The sequence below is a fragment of the Buteo buteo genome, chromosome 28 (genome assembly GCF_964188355.1).
Source record: "Buteo buteo chromosome 28, bButBut1.hap1.1, whole genome shotgun sequence".
In the NCBI taxonomy this organism is placed as follows: domain Eukaryota; kingdom Metazoa; phylum Chordata; class Aves; order Accipitriformes; family Accipitridae; genus Buteo; species Buteo buteo.
This window is the reverse complement of record NC_134198.1, coordinates 917490-937704: the sequence shown is the minus strand read 5'-3', so window position 1 is coordinate 937704 and position 20215 is coordinate 917490. Positions and strand designations below refer to the sequence as shown.

General features: G+C 37.9%; 1 protein-coding gene across 2 annotated transcripts in view; it reads right to left on the bottom strand.

Annotated features, from left to right (window-relative positions):
- The window catches only part of TAFA2 (TAFA chemokine like family member 2), a 199571-nt gene that overhangs the window by 13497 nt on the left and 165859 nt on the right, over positions 1-20215 (bottom strand). For both annotated transcript variants that reach the window (XR_012654633.1, XM_075059120.1), the window contains exons 3-4: positions 11670-11822; positions 10502-10626 (exon numbers count right to left, since the gene is read on the bottom strand). Coding sequence is in view for 1 of the 2 variants with exons in the window: in XM_075059120.1 (XP_074915221.1) it covers positions 10502-10626; positions 11670-11822 (278 nt within the window). In the remaining variant the exon portion in view is untranslated. The remainder of the gene's footprint in view (positions 1-10501; positions 10627-11669; positions 11823-20215) is intronic.

Genomic DNA, 20215 nt, shown 5'->3' with positions numbered 1-20215 from the left:
GTTTCAAATTTGCCAAGTTGCATTCTAGGAGAAAGTCTCCTGTTCCTTTTTTGTACTTTGAAAATGTTGAACAATAATTACTAACAACTGAAATTAGAATGATGCCTTGAAGATGATAAATTTGCTATGCTCTCATTTTCCAAGGTCACTCTGAAAAGATGACAAGGAGGTAGGACAGAGGGATCTCAGAATTCTAGAACAACTACCCTGATTTTTCAGTGCATTTGCCTGAATTGGTAAGGGCGCAAGCAGAAGTGATAGTCCTTTGGTCTTCTTTTGGCAGGTACATGTTCCTGAGCCACAAAGCTCGAATTCAAGATGAAGGAACAAGCTGCTGTTCTTCTGGCTGGCATCTCTAAGATATTTTCTGGCATTCTTGAATCTGAAGAGGCAAAGCTGGTTTGGACCTCTTATAATATGCAGCTCCATTAAAATTCTCAAATCTTCTACTACTACTACTGAGTTTGTAGATACATGTTGGTTAGATGCAATCCATTGTTTCCTTGAGATCATATCCATCTTCATAAACTGGAGACACACTGGTGTTCAATTCTGGTTTTAGAGGACTTGCCAATATAATTCTACAGGTCACATCATACAAATAAGTCATGGTGAACTGGATATTTTGTAGCTTCACCCAGAATCTCCACTTCAGAGCTCTATGACACTTCTCACTGCAGATATGGAAGGGTATGAATGATAGTCAGCACTGTAAGATCTGAGAAGGAATCATCTGTGTATGCTAATAATGCAGTAGAAGAAAGCTCAAAGTCCATTTTATAGAACATACAAAGTCCTTTGGAGTCTTTTCTCCACACATAGCAGTAGTCTCTTTCCTAAGATGAACCTGGTGTTCACCAAGGTGGAAGAGTAAACTACAAGCTGTGAAAAAAATGAACAATTTTGAAATTCTTATGGAAATTAATTTTATGTTGGTCCTCTTCTTTTGTAATTTAGTCCTAGACACCAATCTTCCACTTATTCTTGCCTGAAATACACTTTTTCTTCTTTTTTGAACAGTTCTCAGGTAGGACAGGACTATCTTCATTATTCTTATGGAGAAATAGGTAAGATTTACAACCATGCTCACTTTGCTCTGCAAGGGAATAATATGTGAGTAATCTGATTTCAACTGGTTTGACAGTTGTTCACTCCTCCAGTGGTGACTGTGCATAATGCTCTGAATGACTGACTTTCTCCTGTTTATATTGATTATTAACCATTTCCTTCCTTCCCTATTAGAAGGCAGAAAAGCAGAGCTGCAACAGGGCATTACTTCTCAGGTTTTCTATAAGTAGTCCTAATGAGTAAGGAAATACCTCAAGAAAACTACAGGATTTTGGAGAATTGAAAGTAACACCTTTTGGACAGTTGGAGGCCACTTTTCCAGTCCCTCATATCAGCTCTGCAACTAAGCAGTGATGGACAGTTTGTGAAGCCTGTGCCAAATACCCATGGAAAGAGGCAAGAGTTTGCCTGCAGCTATTTAGGTAGTAGGTAATGTGAGGTTTAAGAACAATCCAGTCCCTCTGAGCTGAAATGTATCATTTCTGACTTGCAGAAATAATCCAAAGAAGCTCTTAGAGACTGCAAAGGAGGCTGAAAGAAGGAAGAAGCACTAGTTTGAGGGCATGCCAGCATGACTCACAAGATACTGGCATTTGAATATCAATCATCTTCCTATATGGTAACTTGTGAGGTAGTAGAAGCTGACAAAGATTTTCCACGAAAAGTAAAAAGGACTGCTAGATATTCAAAGAACCCTTCTTGCACAGCTGTGAAAGAGCAAAGAGACTGGCAGAATGGAGCTGCAAATGAGAGTGGAAACGTCTTTGATTTCGGTGTCAGGGCTTTTCCACTTTGTGGAGAAGTGGAGAAAACCAGTAATTGACATACAGCCTTCAGAACTCATTCTTATTTTCCATCACAGAGGCAGAATATTATTCTTCAGACATGACGTCAGTATCTCAAACATGCCAGCAAAGGACAAATTGGGGGAAAAAAGAAAAGAAAGAAAAATAAATCACAAGTTGAATCTTTTGGGACAAAGGCAGAAAACCTCTTGGCTGGACTGATGGAGTGGAGGATTCCCACATGGAAGAAAGTAATGCTTGCAAAAATCACTGATTAGTTAATTAATGGCATGCAAATGAAAACCATTTGCATTTTTCTTTAAATATTGCAGAAATATTTTCCTTTGATTTCAGAGTAATTCTGTCAGTTTTCAGGTTCTGCAGAAGCTAAAATGATGCTTTACAATGGATGCTAGCTGCAGTCTTACCTTAGGAAAAACTATTCCCTCATAAAAACGTATAAACCACAGCATATATTACTAACACTCTGCGAGTGTGATGAATGGATTGCAAAAGATTTCACTTCTCATGATTTGTACCGTGTGTCTACTCACAAAAAAAACAGAGTAACCCTTCTGAATAGCTAGAGACAAAACTCAGTGTATTCCCAAGGAGATGCAGCAAGGGACTGGAAAAAAAAAAAGGGAAAAATTGCAAACCTTCTAGGCAAAAGCTGCTAATAAAAAAATAAAAACACTATTCTGTTTTTAGAAATTATTTTCTTTCAAGTAATGCATTAACAGGCTCCTTCTTTCCAAAGACCTGTACCTATGAATATTGCCTTTAACCCATTCTCTCTTTTTATGTTCCTCACTTTCAGTTCTTAATATCAGTATCCATAGGACTCAGTCAGAAAGAACTAAACAAAATTTGAGACTGAAAATGTCTTTGGGAGTTGAATGTTTGAATTATCTTCACCTGCCCAACAAGTTTTACTGACCTTTCAGTCTATGACTTTGCTTATAACATTTCACACCACAACACTTCTTCCTTTAATTCTTTTCACCATAACTTGTGTTTTGTGGGTATTTTTATTTGCCTTTGGGGAAAGGACCTTTCATAGGGTAAAACTAGGCACACCAACTTTACATTAAAGCAGTAAATTTGGTATATAGCAGCTATTTTTAAGAAAATCATGAATTCCATAGCCCTGAATACAGATGATTCCTTGTTAATGTGTTGGCCGGAATGCTAACTATTTTCATCAAAATGCCCAAGTGTCCCAAAAGATTAGTGTTTAAGTGCCCTACAAAAAATACAAAGCTTCAATATGAAAGAATTTCAATATGAAAGATATGCTGCATCGAAACAATAATTACTGACTAATACAAAAACTATCCTGACCCCAGAAAATGTATCCTATTTCCATTACCACCTCATTTGCCCTCTGAAACCTGTATGTATTTTTAGGAAAATGTGTACATACCACTTATTGCTATTTTAATGACAGATTAGATACAGTGGGTCTCTGAGTTAGCAATGAGGAACATGCTGAGACAGCTGCAAATTTCTCCTAGTGACAGATTAGCCAAAGGCATGGAAAGAGATACCATAGCAACAAAGAGGCTGTCACAAGTGCAATCATTCTTTTCCATGTATAATATTTTGCTACAGTCTGTGCACTTACTTATATTGTAATCACATCCTTTTTATGAACCACAAGGTATTGCTAGTCACTGTATATATGTGTATTATTCCTATAAATCTTCATCTGAAATTAAGGTAGAAGGTGAGGAGTCTATAGACAGGGGCTCTGAAGTGAGACAAGGGAATAGAGCAGTTTTACAGTAAGGTTGTTTCTTAATTTATTCATACAGCCCCTTAAATAATATTAGGAAAAGCACTTCCTGTCATGATTTACTACTGACACATGGTAGATCATTGATTTATCCTGTAAGTATTTCATGTTTCACCGTGGTCAAAGCAAAAGGCAAATTGTTTCATGTGATGGAAGTTAGTAACAGTTTTACACTGAAAAAGTGTCATGTGGGAAATACATTGCCTTATTAGCGCTGCCTGACCACAACTACCATATGTCCGGCCTATCGGAAACATCCTAGAATAACCTATACACAGTATTTATATGATGAATTTCTGCTTTCTCTAATTACGTGTCATTACTACTGCTGTTTTTGAAAAGCCTGGAGGAGGAAGAGGTGAGGGAAGAGACTACCACAACGGCAATATTTCTTTTCAACTCCGGCAGAAAAAACAGTAATACTTGTTCCACTTTTTTCCCCTCTGCTGCTGCTTGAAGAGCCTACGCATCTGTTGCTCATGCAGAGAAGCACAGATCAACAACTAATGTAGCTGCATTGCTAACACTGATGTCAGGCTCAGTTACAAGAAAAATGCCATTTTCTTCTCACATCCAGGGACACGTTTTAGCTCTCTTGTATTATGTTGTCTTACTCAAGCCGTGGTTGTGACAGCACTGGTAGTAGTTGCTTCACCACTAATGCTGCCTCCTGATACTGGGAATCTCAGTAGCCCATTGCAAAGCATTACTATGTAAAGGTAGTAACATTTACATTACTATGTAAAGGTCCTTTCATTCCTTGTGCTGAAAGGGTTATGAACAGCATATTTTATAAATTGAAACATAAATAAAATTACTGCCTTTCCTTTCAGCAGCTGTAATTAATTTAGAAACAATCCAGCATATGCAAGTGAGAAAGAGGAGATAGAGTAAAAATGTAAGCAGTATTTATAGATAGCAACAGAACTGCATTGATTCAGGGTAGTGGACTGCACGTACTGAACACCATTTGGCTTCATGTGCAGCCAGTTGGTGTGTTTGGATGGTACACTTTCTCCTCTTCCAAGAATGTTATTCAATTCTTAGTTTCTTTTAAACTCTGGATGCCATAATGTAAAATCAGATTAAATGGAATATTACAAATATCTGACGTCAGGCTCTCTCCAATATTGTTTTGGAATATAGATAAACACTCTCTGTATGGATTTCTCTCCATCCTGGCAATGTTTCTGTTCTTCTCACACTAGTCGTCTATCTCTGGTATTGATTTGGAAAGCAGATTTGGATTTGGAATGTAGATAAATGTACTCAATATGGATTTATTTTTGGCCCTGTAATATTTCTCTTTTATTTCTCTCTGTCCTTGTAATATTTATTTTATTTTTTTGCAGTACTCTATTTCTAATATTGGTTTGGCATATAGTTACATAGTAATATATTAGATATTGATTTCTTTCTGTTCTGCAGTGTGCTTTTCCCCACATATTAAAAATAATAGCCAGTTTTCAGAGTGACAATTGCAGTTCCTTCTGCCCCTCATAAAAGTGTGGGTGCTCAGCTATTCCAGAATCTGGATGCTCATTTCCAAAAGATGGCCCTTTATGACCTGTCTGAAAATACTACTTTCACTTGTTTATATGAAAACATTCACTTTCATGTCCTAGAGATTTTCTGAGGTTAATAATCAATACCTGCTATGCATTACATCTGATCGTTTGGGTTAATTTATAGTATTAGTATTTATTAGTATTAGTATTATACCAAGTCAATTCGAAAATGACATGCACTGGTTGCCAATTTTTGCTGAACAATAGATACTGGATATGTTGCTCATCATAGTATGATTCACTGATTTAGCTCAAAGCTGTGTATCTTCAGAACATAAACATTTTTGAAACTTCTCTTATATTACATTGAATTTGATAGTGGTCAAAGTCCAAAGCTTCCCAAACTGACAAAGAATGAGGGGGCATTTTTGATCATCTTCCTACTGAAGACCACATCAAAGAGAGTAAAGTCTCCGAGCCACCGTCTTCCTATTCAACATTTAGTATCTAAATGTTAGGCACTAAGCTAGTCATCATGGCTTTCCTTTAGAGTTATCAGGGAGACACAAGCACCACCAGAACACAATTCATCTGATTTATCTTAGGACAAAATAAATTGTCCTCTGGAATGGAACAATTCTCTCCAATACTAAAAAGACAGCCTAGAGCTTAGGCCAGTCATCTCACTCTAGAGAGTCCTAACCCAAGCTATGTCCAGTAAATTCCACTCCACATATTTTAACCAGAACTTAGTACTCAGCGTTAAACTATGCCTCATTCCACAAGCAGTTCTACCAAATCGAACTAAAATATTAAGCGCAAGGTACTCTTTCATTACTGCACAATGGTTCAAAGCTGCGCCAGGTGCCGTTTAGACTGGACATGAGGAAGCATTTTTTTACCGAGAAGGTGGTCAAACACTGCAACAGGCTTCCTGGAGAGGTGGTCGATGCCCCAAGCCTGTCAGTGTTGAAGAGGCATTTGGACAATGCCCTTAATAACATACTTTAGCTTGGTGAGCCCTGAATTGGTCAGGCAGTTGGACTAGATGATCGTTGTAGGTCCCTTCCAACTGAAATAGTCTATTCTATGCTATTGTATTCTATTTCACATGAAAAACATCGACGCATATTTCTCTACATCTTCACAAAATATCAGCCCAGGGACACTTCCCCACTCCTGGGCACAAGTGCACATTTGTTTAGTCATGTCGCAGCTCCAGGATCTCAAGATGAGACCCAGGATGCACCACTGTACCTGCGTTGCTGTGCTCTAGTTTCTGCAGGAAAGACACACAGGTTTATGGGCTGCCCAGGAGCCATGGCATGCTCCAAGGTAGTCCCAGGGTGGATGCCTGGGGAACCGGGACCCCAGGAGGAATTGCAGCATGCACTTTCATGCAGGTTACATGCAGCTTCTCGTGCTGTTATTTAAATTCAGCCTCTATTATAAAGATAACGGGCAATGTACTCTTCTTAAAAATACAAGTAAAGCCTGGCATCTGGATCTGCCCTTGAAAAATCCCTATCCAGACACCTCTGGTGTGGAATACACCCTGTAACTGGGAGAAACATGAAATTCTTTCTCCTCAGCTCTTATCTGACCACAAAATGTTGTTTTCCAGTCTTTGAAAAGGGCTCCTTTGTTTAATACAAACTCGAAGCATTTTTTTAATGTCATTGTCCATTTTATACATAATACTGCTATATTTTGTAGTTTTCAACTAATGGGAAAATTCCTCTGTTTTAAATAGACATTTTCCTTATTTTTCAAAAAGGAAAGGAAACACAACCAAGGGAGCTTTTTGAATGAAAATAATTATATTAGAAAAAGGCTGTAAGAAGAAAAAATATTTCAAAGGTAAAAAAAATATTCTTTGGATTTTCCCCCTTTTTAAACACTTTTGTCATCATTTGAAGATGGCAACCTGACAAAATTTTTGTGTTTATTTATCAAAACATTGAGTCTAGCCATATCGGAAAAATTCAATTGCTTCCTCTCACAACAGTTTCTCAGTCTGGAGGAGAACGCCACAATGCGCCCGGTATGTCTCAGCCACACATATAATCATTTCATAATTCTCCTTGTGTTCCTGAACATCCACTTTGTTGTGGCATAATGGTCAGGAACGCAAACACACATTTCTTTATATGAAGTCAAAAAAATTACCTTTTTAGCAAAATTGTCATTGACTTTCCTCCCTTTCCCCTCCTGCAGGATACACAGAACCTAAGCAGTCAATTCTAAACCAGCACAAGTTAACTCAGTACTCAGCTTATTCAGACACACATTCCCCCCCCACATTCATTCCTTTTCCATGGTTAACTCCTAATGTCAGCCCTCTCCCACTAATATGCAGACAAATTAGGAAAAAGTTTAATCTTTCCATAATACCTGGTTTTGCATTCTGAAGGTAAATAATTTCCACCTGACTTTTCTTAGCATTTGAATTCTGAGTACCATAACATTTGTGCTATTTCAAATCCATTATTAATGTATTACCTTATTAGATCCTCATATCTGGACAAAATGCAAAACCTCAAGTAGACCACATTTTAAAAAATGTATCTGTTTTCTCCTATTATTCACTTGGCCTTTTTGCTTAATGACTGATACCATAAGTATTAAGAAGTTGGTATCATCATTTTTTACAATAAAGTGATTAAATATGCTAACAGAGGTGGACAAGCAGAATACCTCTGGTTTTATCTCTAACATAATGCCTAAATATTAACAGCTCGAGATGTGGAAACATAGGTGCTGCTTTTGAACTTGGTATCCTGTAGAAGAAAAGATAGTACTTCAGTGGTTAATTGGGTTACTTTTTCTGCACACGGAAGAGGCAAACTTAACAGAAAATGTTTGGAGGTGAATAGAGACTTTCTTAGGCCTTTCAGGAAAGCCTTTACAAGGCTTTCCTGCAATACACTTAAATCACCCAAGCTGTTCAGTTCCCTTTGTTACTTTATGCTTTTACATTATACATGATAATCACATATGTGTTATTTCATTTGACAATCAGAAACTTACTATTCGTGACTTCTTAATACTGACAATCTGTACAGTTCTTTTCATTTTTCTCTAAAAAGGGGGTTTTGAAACCACAGAGCACTTTAGAATTTTTCCTTTTATTTATATAGACTTTGTGGAGCAGAAAGAGGAGCTACAAAAATATTGTAGTCACTACATATTAGGGAAAAGTACTTCCTTTTTGATAATAAGCCACTCTCTTAACACAAAGAATTGCTCACATTTCCAATAGCTGTGGATATTTTTCTGAGCATCAGAACGATGTCTGTTAAAATCTCAGCCCCCGGCATCTGGAAAGAGACCTTCATTCACCTGCCATCTGGTTTCAACAACTTAGACCAACTTTCAGTCAGAAATTTGAATTCAAGTTTGTTTTGCAGATATGTGGGAAATGAAGGAAGAAGGGGGCAATGTACATTATCTGGACAAACCAGAAGGCAGAACAAATAGTGGGGAATTTAAGGGGATTAGTACTTTCCTTCTAGTGGTGGCACGTCTGCAAGCAGGTTACGGTAGCCATTGTACTGAATCAGTACGTATGATGGCAAATAAAGAAAAGGACTGGCTTTTTCATAGCTTCACTTCTGAAGAGGTATGAAACGAGTCCTGAGGATTGCCACCATCCATGGAGGACAAGAAAAGTCCAACTCCTGCAAAAAGCCAGACATGCAAGTCTGCAACAGAGGCATAAGCCCTTGGGGACAAGAGCCTTGGGCTTCTGTAGGTTCCTAACAGTGGACAGAACTTCATAACCTAGATCAATGCAGAAAAACCTATCTTCTGACAAAATGTTAGGAAGAAATCTCCTCAAGGTGAATCTAATTCATATCTCGCCCTTTTGTGACTTGTTTTTTCCTACAGAAATGTAATCTGGAGCCACATTTTACTTCTTGCTTGTTAAACACTCCCAATACATATAAAATGGCATGCATTCCTTCACACTAATAGTGCCAAGTAGTAGCAGCCAAGACAAATTTCAAAACACACACACACATAATTCTTTTTCTATTTCTATTACTATTATTAAATTCTATCTAGTGTCTTTTGGTTATATTATACATGCATACACATTTTACATGCATATAATCATATTTGCATTGGCATGTACAAAGTTAATGTGGGCAGCATTCAAGCATGTTTAGCTTCAGAAGAAACACATCTGAAAGAGGATTCAGGAGTGGAATTGTATATCAAACATTTAGGAAGTATCCTTCCTTCAAGGAATGTCAAAATGTTTTAAAGACTTATACATACAGAAACTGAGACATGTAGGGCTCTCTGTGGAACAGAAGGAATGTAATTCCATCAGTGCACGCTACGTTTCACGACAACCAAGGTGCACCAGAAATTTAGTGCCTATGTAAGGAAGATTTCAGTCAAATGACATGAACACTCAAACACCTGCACAGACTAAACACCACACTAGTAAATCATGGCCTGACATTACAAACAATTGCTAAATACTGACAAGCAAAACCAGCCATCAGTATGTGTGGTGAGGTGTAGGGGTGAAGGTGTTTAAGCTTACACACATGCATGTGAATCTTCAGAGTGCATTTTAATCTGTTTTATGTTGATGAAGAACTGTGTTGACCCTGTAGAGATATAACGCTGTAGTTTTAGGAAGTTTGAGTGCTTAATGCTTATCTGAAGAATTAGTTATTCTTCTGTTCCTCTTAGCCACTAAAAAGCAGAGATGACAGCATGTTTACCTTGTATTCAGGCATTGTATATGATGAACATTAGATGTGTTTCTGTTAATGTAATTTTGAACCAATAATACAAAAAATGTCAAATGGAGAAAAGGAACTCACTGAAATTCTGCTAAATTTTTTTAGTAAATCCCAGTCATAAAAGACAGAAAGATCATACTTGTAATGACACATCAAATGTGTACCTTGCTCAGCGGTTTCTGTGTAGAAACATGGTAATTCCATGTTATCAATAAAAATGCACTTGTTTGCCATCCTGTGAATGAAGAGCTTAGCAAGGCATATAGACTTTGTGCAACTGGTTTCAGAGAGAAATACATATCGGATTATAATACATTTGGTCATAACTGGTAGTTGAAAAAGGGGTCAACTCTACTATCTCCACTGCTTACCTGAGAAGGTCTGGCACACTGCTTACCATGTTCAAGCAATTGCAAAGCATGCTGAGAAAAGTGTGCAGGACCAGGAAGTCCAATCCCAGTATGACTCTCTTCCCACACTTCTTTAGTCTTCTCAACTCATGTCTTCTATGTGCACCCAATTTCCTGTGCACTTTTTTTTTTACTTGTTGGTAACATGTCAGGTTGGTATCATACCTACCCTAGTTGTTTTTACTTTATTCCCAGAGGAACAGCTCCATCCCTTACGATCTGGAAGAACTTTACATTCCTCCCCTTCAAGACATGGTTGCATGTGGCACCACCATTTCTGCTCCACTATTGAAGCTACAAGAGAGGAAAACACATTTGCATGTTGTTGAAATGCACACTTTAATATGACATTATGTTGCAACATTTCTTTTATTTTCCAGGAAAATGTTAAAAATATATTGACTGACAGCTAGTCTGTGATTTTCAGCCAGCTCAGAACCTTCATAAGAAATTAGGTCTCAATTTGCACAAGGTGCTCTGTGCTTCAAAGTCAATCTCTTTCCTGTGGCTTTTTTCTAATTTACTGCAGCTCAGGAACTAATTTCACAGCATTTCTTTCCAACCCTCATTTTTTCTTGCTCAGTCAGATTTCAAAGTTTTAAGTAGAATTTCTTCTTTTGAGTTAGTATATTTTGCCTGATCTACTATATAGTCTAGCACAGCCTGATTAAATTTATTCCCCAGTGATGACATATTTACAGCTTCTCTGACAGCCATCAACATATCAACACTAAAGAGATCATGTAAAGGGTGAATCCATCCTGCTTCTCTTTCAGAGAAAGAGATGTGAAAAATTCAGCTAGTATTTTCCCAAATAAAACATATGAGCCTATGCCGGATTTGTTAAGTAAAACATTAATATTGCACTGTGAATAGGAAAAATAGTATTGTTCTAAAAAGACTAAAAACCAGCCAGAACTGTGCTGTTTGTTTGCTTGTTTGTTCCTGTATGATAAAAATAAATATATAAATAAAATGTAAGACTGCAGCACATGAAAATGATATATGCTCATGTAGATTTTGCATAAACACTTTTAATTAAGTGAATTTCATACAACTCTGAGGGCACTCTGTTAGTTAGGTCAAATTTAGCTTCTCAAGAGGTCTCTTTCACTGGCATCTCATAATTTTGCTTAGCATTTCCATGGAGTAATAGCAAATAATTCATTTTTCCCGTCTTCCTCCCATTCACCTTGGGCATGCCCTTCAAACGGCAGAAGCTTTCCTACTCTTATTTTAAATAGTTAACTGTAATGGAGTGGTTCTCACTGATGACATTAAGCCAGGAAAACCCCCTAGGAACACGCAATGAAAGGAAGCAATAGAAGTAGTCGCACCATCAACACAAGAAGGAGCTGCCCGGGTGGTACCTGCTACCTGCCCAGGGAAGCAGGAGCACTTCACCGTCTGTGATCTTTCTTCTATCTTGTTCTTATTGCAACATCTGTGGAGTGCCACCACTTCACAGGTCCCCGTTTTAACATGGTGAGCTGTGAAAATAAGAAGATGAGCGATTTTATAACATTGCAAGGTAGCATCATACTGTTTGGGGTTTTTTTAATTAGAAATGCATTAAACTTGGCTCTGTAAGGCAATCTGCCACGCATGAAACTAGAATTGCAATGGTACTAACACAAGAATGTAAAGTTGATTTCTTTTCCAAATGTAGTATAACTATCTCAGGCAGAAAACACTGGCTAAAAAAGAACAATTCGAGAAGGCTGCATATGGGACTGTTCCAGTGAAGCGGGAAGCAGAAACATTATAAAACTAACCTAGAAACTATATTAATTTCTGTACTCCCATAAACAGCTGGGTAACTTTTCCAAGATTTTTTTTTTTCTTTTTCCGTAAGGGAGAAACTTTGAAATGGAAGTGTATCAATGTTAAAATACCCGTACATGCATATGTTTTCAGAATCTGTGTTTCCAGACTTTATGTCCATGGCAGATGCAGTTTTTCATATGATATCCCCAAACCTTCCTGCAGATGGACAGAGAAGAACTGGCAGAATACAGGGAGAGCCCTCAAACAAAACCCAGGAATAAAATCTGCTAAGGAATCACATTTTAAGCCTTTCTGCCTGGCACTGCAAAGTAAGTCTGAGAACAAAGGGAACCAAATTTTTCAAACAAGGGAGGCAAAAGGACAATCTTCGTTATGCCATGTCCAGTAGCCATCACCCCCACCCATGCTGCTCTAACTGATCACCAGAATCATGCTACTGGAGTCCTGAGAGGACCAGTTTGGTAAGAGGGGAGCTACCAGACTACCGTTTCTGGTTCAGCAGCCAGTTACCAAAGGATCTGGAGTTAAGAAAAAGTCATTTTAACTGAATTTTCAGGGGTTACTGATACAAGATATTTCTGGGGATGGTTCATATCCATCAGAAGGAAGGGAGAAAGAAATCTGAACTTTTAGCTGGTACTGACCTACAACCTTGTGTAGGGAGGAATATTAATTATGCAAAGCAATATGTGTTTTAACAGCACCCCTAAGTCCTCTACTTCTGCTGCTGTTTAACTTTTTGTATGCTTTATGCAATGCCTATGTACTGAATGCTTCAGCTACCTTTTATATCCGTAATGGCAAACAATAAAAGAGAGTTTCCACAAGGAGAAGGCCCTACTAACAGGCTTTCAGGAGCCCAACACTGATCTCTGGATCCACTCAGTTGTTATTGCACAATATCAGCCTGAGGAAGGAAAACAAGCTTGATGTAGGCTATGGACCCCAAGAACATGCCTAGAGGCAAAGCCACAGGCAGCAATTAGACTCTGGGTCTTCATCAACAAAACATAAACTAGTAAACATTTCATTCAGGCAATTATGCATTTTTCAGTAGAACAAAGTCCACTGAACACTCTGCAATCTTTGTCATCACTCACTGCATTCTTCTATGTCAGGTTAGATTACACTCCACCACATCATGCTGTACTACAGCTGAAATGATATAACACAATGTGAACAATTAACCCATGATCCAGCATATTGTGATATGCTGAAACGTTACACATAAATCAGAAATCTAGGAGGCAAAAAAAAAAAATCTCTTTTTGCATAAAAATGCTTTTCTTTGTTTTTTAACTATTTATCATTTTTAATTCAATAGAGGATGAGGAAAGCAGTTCATACTATCTGCCTGAACTTTGCAATCTCTGGTATTTTCATACCTTTGATGATGAGCAAATATTTTTACAGCTACTAGCACAGTCTGCTGCAAAAATTACTTTTGATTATTTTCCAAACAATTTCACTGGTATATATGCCAATAAAACAATTTAATAAACACATTCATTTTTCTCAATAAAACAGTTATAAGTTTTTTTATTTGTGAATATGATAAAAAAATTATTCCAGGATATATTTCAAATATATAATATATAGTGGAACAAACACATGCTGCTTGTGTAAGTTCACATTAATTTTAATTTTGATAGGCAATTACACATCTTATACACGCACATGCTAACACAAATTCACTAATTTGTATTTTTTGAAAGGTACATAAAAACCCCAGACACTGAATCTACAAAAGAAAGTAAATTTAGTGGTAGGATGTGAACTTTATCCCACTTAATTTTTCACTAGATTAGTTTTCAGTCCTTATTTGTATTCTGATGTGTATCACTGATCCTGAAATTTTGTTTCCTCACTCTCTTATTAAATAGCTTTACACTGCTCTACCAGGTCTACAGAAATGCCCTAATATACCTGCTAAGAGAAAACAAATTACAATGTGCACCAATAGCCATCTGGAATGGAAGCCAGTTAAAAGAACTGCTATAAAATTCTGTGAGGGAAATGTTCATACTAAAACAAAACTTTTGAAAGACTTGTTCTGTAGTAATTAGAGAGAGAAAATCAGGCATTTTAAGACTTTTATGGAAAAAAAGAGTGTAATTAAATGAAACAGTCACTTAAATTCATGTGCAATACGGAAAAGCATTTCAAAGGGTGGAAAGATACATGAAAAATGGGAGAGAACAAAAAATAATCACATACTATTGATAGTATTTGGGGAATCTTTAACAAAGCTGCTTTGAAATTTTCTAGGTATAAAACCAAAACAACTTAGAAAAGTATACAAAGATATTTCAGGCATTGAAAATCTAGGCCAACCATCCTCTAGTTTCTATTTACCATGTAGAGTACAAAATGAATATTCCTTGAGAGGAAATGTAGGGATTTCAACTCCTTATGCTATCAAATAATTAAGTTCCAGTGCAGTAAGTACAGTATCTGTCACATTCATGTGAAACGAAAGCCTCTATACAGTAGATAAAGGATTTCCCACAACCTAATACAAATTAACCTCATTAAGCCACTGAACCATTCCACAAAAGGAGGATAGTACTTTAGGAGATTCACATTTTGGTTTTGTTTCTTTTTCTCCTAGCACAGACTTCAAAGTATGCTGCTTGCTTTGCAGAAAATGTTTGAGGAACTGAATGTCATTTTTGGAATCCTACAGAAATTCATTATTCAAAACCACTGCAAACACTCAGCCCTGCATTCTCTGCTAATGCAAGTAATCCTTCCTGAAATCAATGTGAAGAAGGACTGAAGAAAGAGACTCAGAGATATCTACGTGTACAGACTGTGAAGTTTTCCTGATGATTATGCATAACATAATATATGTATAATATATGTATATATTATGTTCCAGAAGATGTAACACTGTATTATGAAAGCATCACTTGGAAAACAGACATAACCATATCTCACCCATTAGTGGTATATCCTGTAATTAACCTGCCACTTTTATAGCATTTTTCATGTAGTAAAATCATCAATAGCTATCTCATAAATCAGTATGATATTGGTACACCAAAATTGTAAGTGTTCATAATCACGCTCCTGGAAAAAAATAAAGCTAAGTATTATTCTGCGTTTTACATAAAATTGAATGCACTTAAAGAGTATGTTTAAACATACACACCAAAGACCTTTAAATACATAAAAATTCTACCCGTTCTTGTTTCTTCATGGCACCTTTAAATTTCTTTCCTTCAGGTGAATGAAACTTCAGTCGTATTTGCACCATGCACTAGCACTAAGTTATGGCCCTTACTCCTCTACTTCTGTGGGAAGTTTGTTCCAGGTTACAGTTCAAGATTAGTATTTTGCAACTCACAAATATGAATATAAGGTATTTAGCGTAGATGCAGTGTTATACACAAACCTAGCATTAAATCAAGGAAATTCTTCTGAATTCCATTGTTCATTATGATCACCATTTCCAAGCCTTGCCACTTAAAAGTTCATGTCCAAGTCTGCCACCCACCTGCTCGGCAATTTCAATATTTTCTTTCCTGAGAGTTGCACGGGTCATGTGTTAACACATACACTGGCCATTATCATAGAGGAAGAAATCATGTTTCCATGGACTAGATGAAATAAAGTCACAGGCTATTTCTGTCCTCAGGTTCCCCATCATTGCAGTAGCCACATACAAACAGTGAAAAAACCCATCAAAAAGGCTCTGTTATGCTCTCTGCAAAGACACAGGCATAAGTGGGTGATACAGCTAAACCCATCTAATGACTAACAGCTACTGGAAGAAAAAGAAGACCCCTTGTCCCTTTTCCCACACTCTTTCATCCCTTCCTTGCATGAACATTGATTGTCATTTGATGGTGATGATGGTAAGCCAGGGGTTTAGACTGGCAGAAGAATACCCCCTTTTTTTGTAGAGTTGGTTCTCTACTGGTTTAGCTCCTACAGCTGGGTGCAGAGACTAGTGAGCAGCAGTTTCAGCCATAGGCAAGCAGCAGGAGCAGGCAGCCACGGACACACGATTACCTCCGCCTGCGGAAACCAGTTCCTATAGCAGCTTACAGGCACTGCAGCTCTGCACTCTTACATGAAATAAATGTATCTTCTTTTACTCCATTTCAGGTAATTCCTCTAAGGTCAGAGAGACTATGTAAAGTACGCAACGCTTTGTTTGCTTGTGTCTGTGTGGTTTTTAAAGCTTTTCACAAAACCAAAGCTTTAGTTGAAACAAGAAGAAACAGATCAGCAATAAGGAGAGGAGTGGAAATGACTCTTAGCCATGAGTTTCAATCCATATTACATCTAATATTATACAAACTTTGACCTTGCTGCCATCTTGGGTATAATCAGGAAGATGTCCCATATGAAATACTATAGTGATCCAGTCTTTCAAAGTAGGCACATAAGCAGTCTTTATTCATGTAAACCATATCCACATGAGTAATCGCATTAAGGATTAAAATGGAACTACCTTTTTTAATAACCATCCACAAGGAAAAACAAACAATGTATCAGCAGATAATCAACCTGCTTCATCCATTTCCCTGAGTGATTAGTCACTATTTTATACCACAATATTCAAACAAGTGTGTAAGGGGGGATTACTTATATCAGAAAAAAAAAAAAAAAATAGTGGTTATAATGTGCCATTTTCCAGATTAGGTTCTAAATCACTGTCTTATTCTTAAGTGACCAGGAAAAAAGTGAGTTTTCTTGTTCACATAGTCTGTTTGCTTTGTTCATACTGATTGACACAGAAAACAAATGTAGGTTATCTTTCTGCCACACTTCAGCAATTTCAATATGTCATATCAGTCTCAGTGTGTCACTGTAGGTAGGAAGGATACAAATAAACTTGCAAAATCTCTCACACAAAAACGCACACTTACACATAGTATTGTTGCATTTTTTCAATAGTTTAGTAAGTGTTAGTAGCTGCCACATCTAAGCAATCAAAATCTTATGCAACTACAGCTAGGCCGGGATTTCCACACAAGCTTTCTCTGTTTAAATTGTCTGACAAAGAGATATGAAAAGAAATACACTGTCCAGTTCCTTCATTCAATTAATTTCAATATTTTTCAATATTTTCTGTTATATCCATCTAACAGCTGGCAGGGAAAAACTTGAATTTAGTTTATTCATATGCTGTCAGCAATGGTGGTGATATTGTTGCAGTTGTGTGATCTAAGAACATAAGCAACGTGAAGCTTTTTGCTAAAGACAAAATCTTTGATTTGACCAGTCATTAGTGTAATTGGGAAAAAAGCATACAAGATTTTGGGGACATAAGCTTCAGTTTGCTTGTGTGAACACGAAACAACGCACACCTTCATTTCAGCTCCATGGGCCAGAGAAGAACTGGCAGCAGAGACATCAGGAAAAGCAGAGATGTTTCCCGTACCAGTCATAATCTCATTACCTCTGTCATGCAGCAAGCCACCGACTCCTGAAGAAGCACTGGTAGATACACATTGACAGGAACCTCACTGAACACGACCTTTAAAGATTGGATTCAAAACCTTTTGAAATCAATGGGTTTGGTTTGATCAGTGGGTTTGGATCAGAATTTCAATGATAGATTTATTTTTTTTTTATTTTCAGTAAAGGTGACATCTGGATTTGCAACTGAGATATTTAATCTCATGATTGCATACGTAGCACATATTACAGTGATTGAGCAAATGATGACATGTAGTCTAGATATGTGACTGAAACATATGATGAATTAAGATTATTAAAGCACAGTATCCAAGCAGTGTAACTATTTTTGAAATCTAGTCAAATTTTAGTACACACTGTACCTAAAAGTAGGCACCCTGAGAGGGGGGCGAAAAAACCTCTTTCCACATGTTTTTTTAATTTTATTTTTTTACAATTTTTTTTATTGCTATGACAAACTTAAGGGATTTTTAAAATTGTAAAAATTCTCAAAACAAATAAAAATATTTTATTTGGAAAAAACCCCTCCTTGGTATTCCTTTTTTTTTTTTTTCCTGTTTGGCCAGTGAAGTGGAATATCAATTACAGACACAGCAGTAATTCCTGTGTCCTCAGTGGTGACAATGAGGTATGCCACAGTTGTGGTACATCTCAGGAAAGGCACTCATGCTGCTTTATTTTCCAGATGACACATGGAGTTGCACTATAGAATCAGCAGGAAAAAATGATAATTTTGTGCTGTCTTATTCTACACTATCATTACATTCCACACAGCTACTTAAAAACTTATTTAGCTCTCTATTCCATTGATGCCATGCACATTTAAAACATTCACATAGTTCCAAAGTAGTGTACAACTGAAAACAAATACCAAATTTTACTTTTAAAGAGAGAATTTTCTGTAGCGAGAAGCTGCTTTCTGTGTCTTGATGATCCTTTTTCCAAATACCTAGAACTGAGGATGTGCCAAATAACCCTCACCTTAGCATGGCCTCTGGCTAAACACGAAGACCCTGGGGGTTCGGAGGAGCCCCAGAAAGCTAATGAGCCCCAGAGTGCTAATGAGCACGAAGGGAGCATTCTGCCCTGGTGCTCCCAGCGCCATCCACGAGGTGCAATCAGCCCCTGGGCCTTGTAGGAACCCCACAGAGATGAGTCAATACAAGAAACTGTCTCCCCAGAAAGCCTTGCAAGGCTAAAAGGAGTTATTGCATACAGTGGTCTAGGACCTGTTATCAGATGAAGGGGGAACAGAATTTTGAGATTGAGTCAGATTCTCCATCAGACATTTTGTGGAATCATGTGAGACTCATCACGGGATGCTTAGCAGAAGGAGCAGGGGCAGGGAATGGGAGGGGGTGAGGGTGGACTGGGGAGGAACATGCGTGAGTCAATAAAGGGGACAGCATAAGAGGGGACGGTGAAGTACAAACAGTGCAACTGAGCAGTACACTTGCCTGGCTGAGCCGCCTGCGCAAACACTGCAAGCCATCCTACAATTCTCGTTAAATCCCGTTTCTATCTTTTTTGTGCATGAACTCTCTTCTCTGAGTGGGTATGTGTGAATGCTAGGGAAATTTAAGCCAGACTAGTTGGTGACAGATTTAAAGATCTGATTACCTCCAACTGGCATGGGATCACAAACCTCACAGGCTCGTGAATCCAAGTGAAAGAAACTGGCAATATGGGGGCACCTTGGACCAGCTACCAGTCAGGCTCAGTGTCTAAGACCAGATATTGGAGTGATCCGTTTTGTGTATTCGTACATATATATCCCTCCACCAGCAGACTTCAATCTTAATCAGCCAGGGAAGAGGAGTGAGCCGTCCATTGTATGATTGCTGTGTGCATTAACGTGGGTGCCAGGAAAAGCATTTTCTTTTGTCTGCATCTATCTGAGTGTCTGGATCTGTGTGTACTGTGCATGTGTGAGTCTGTGTGTCTATATTTTAATCCATATGTGTCTAAGGAGCATACATGCTCAGCCTCATCATTGGCAGGACCTGAGGATAAGGAGCCGCAGCAGCCTCACATCTACTCAGCTACTGTATTCACCAGCCTCTAACAGATGCGAGCATTAGAAAACTCTTGGAAAGAAAAAAAAAAGGAAGGAAGACAGAGGCAGCATTTGGCAAAATCACATTTAACCCTCAGCATTTGCATCTAAGAAATGTACACAGACTGTCAAGATAATTCTCTCCTATTAGGCAGGTTACCTGCTAGATCAGCAGATCAATAGCTGTAGAGAGGCACATGCTAAAGCACCGCAGTGAGTCAAGCAGAAGAGTTACCCTGTTCGATGAGAGCAGTCCATCCCATGCCAGAGGCCATGCAGACTGGTTTTTTTCCTTGATTTGGGTAATGGTATGATGTGGACAACTCCTTCTCATGCAAATATTTCCTAAACCCCTACGAACACACCTTATTGACAGGTCTTTGAGATCTTATTTACTGCATTCACGTTTCCATGCCTTGCACCTCAGCCACAGCTATTAAAAGTCACTTGGTCACCTCGGGCACTGAAAAAGTCCAGATAGACAGATCACCAACGATGTCCTACTTACACCAGTGGAGAACTAGTTTAGTGTAAAAGTACAGGATTGCTTTTCATTTCTCTTTTACTCTGATGTCTCTTGCATCTTGGGGCAGGTTCCCATGTGAA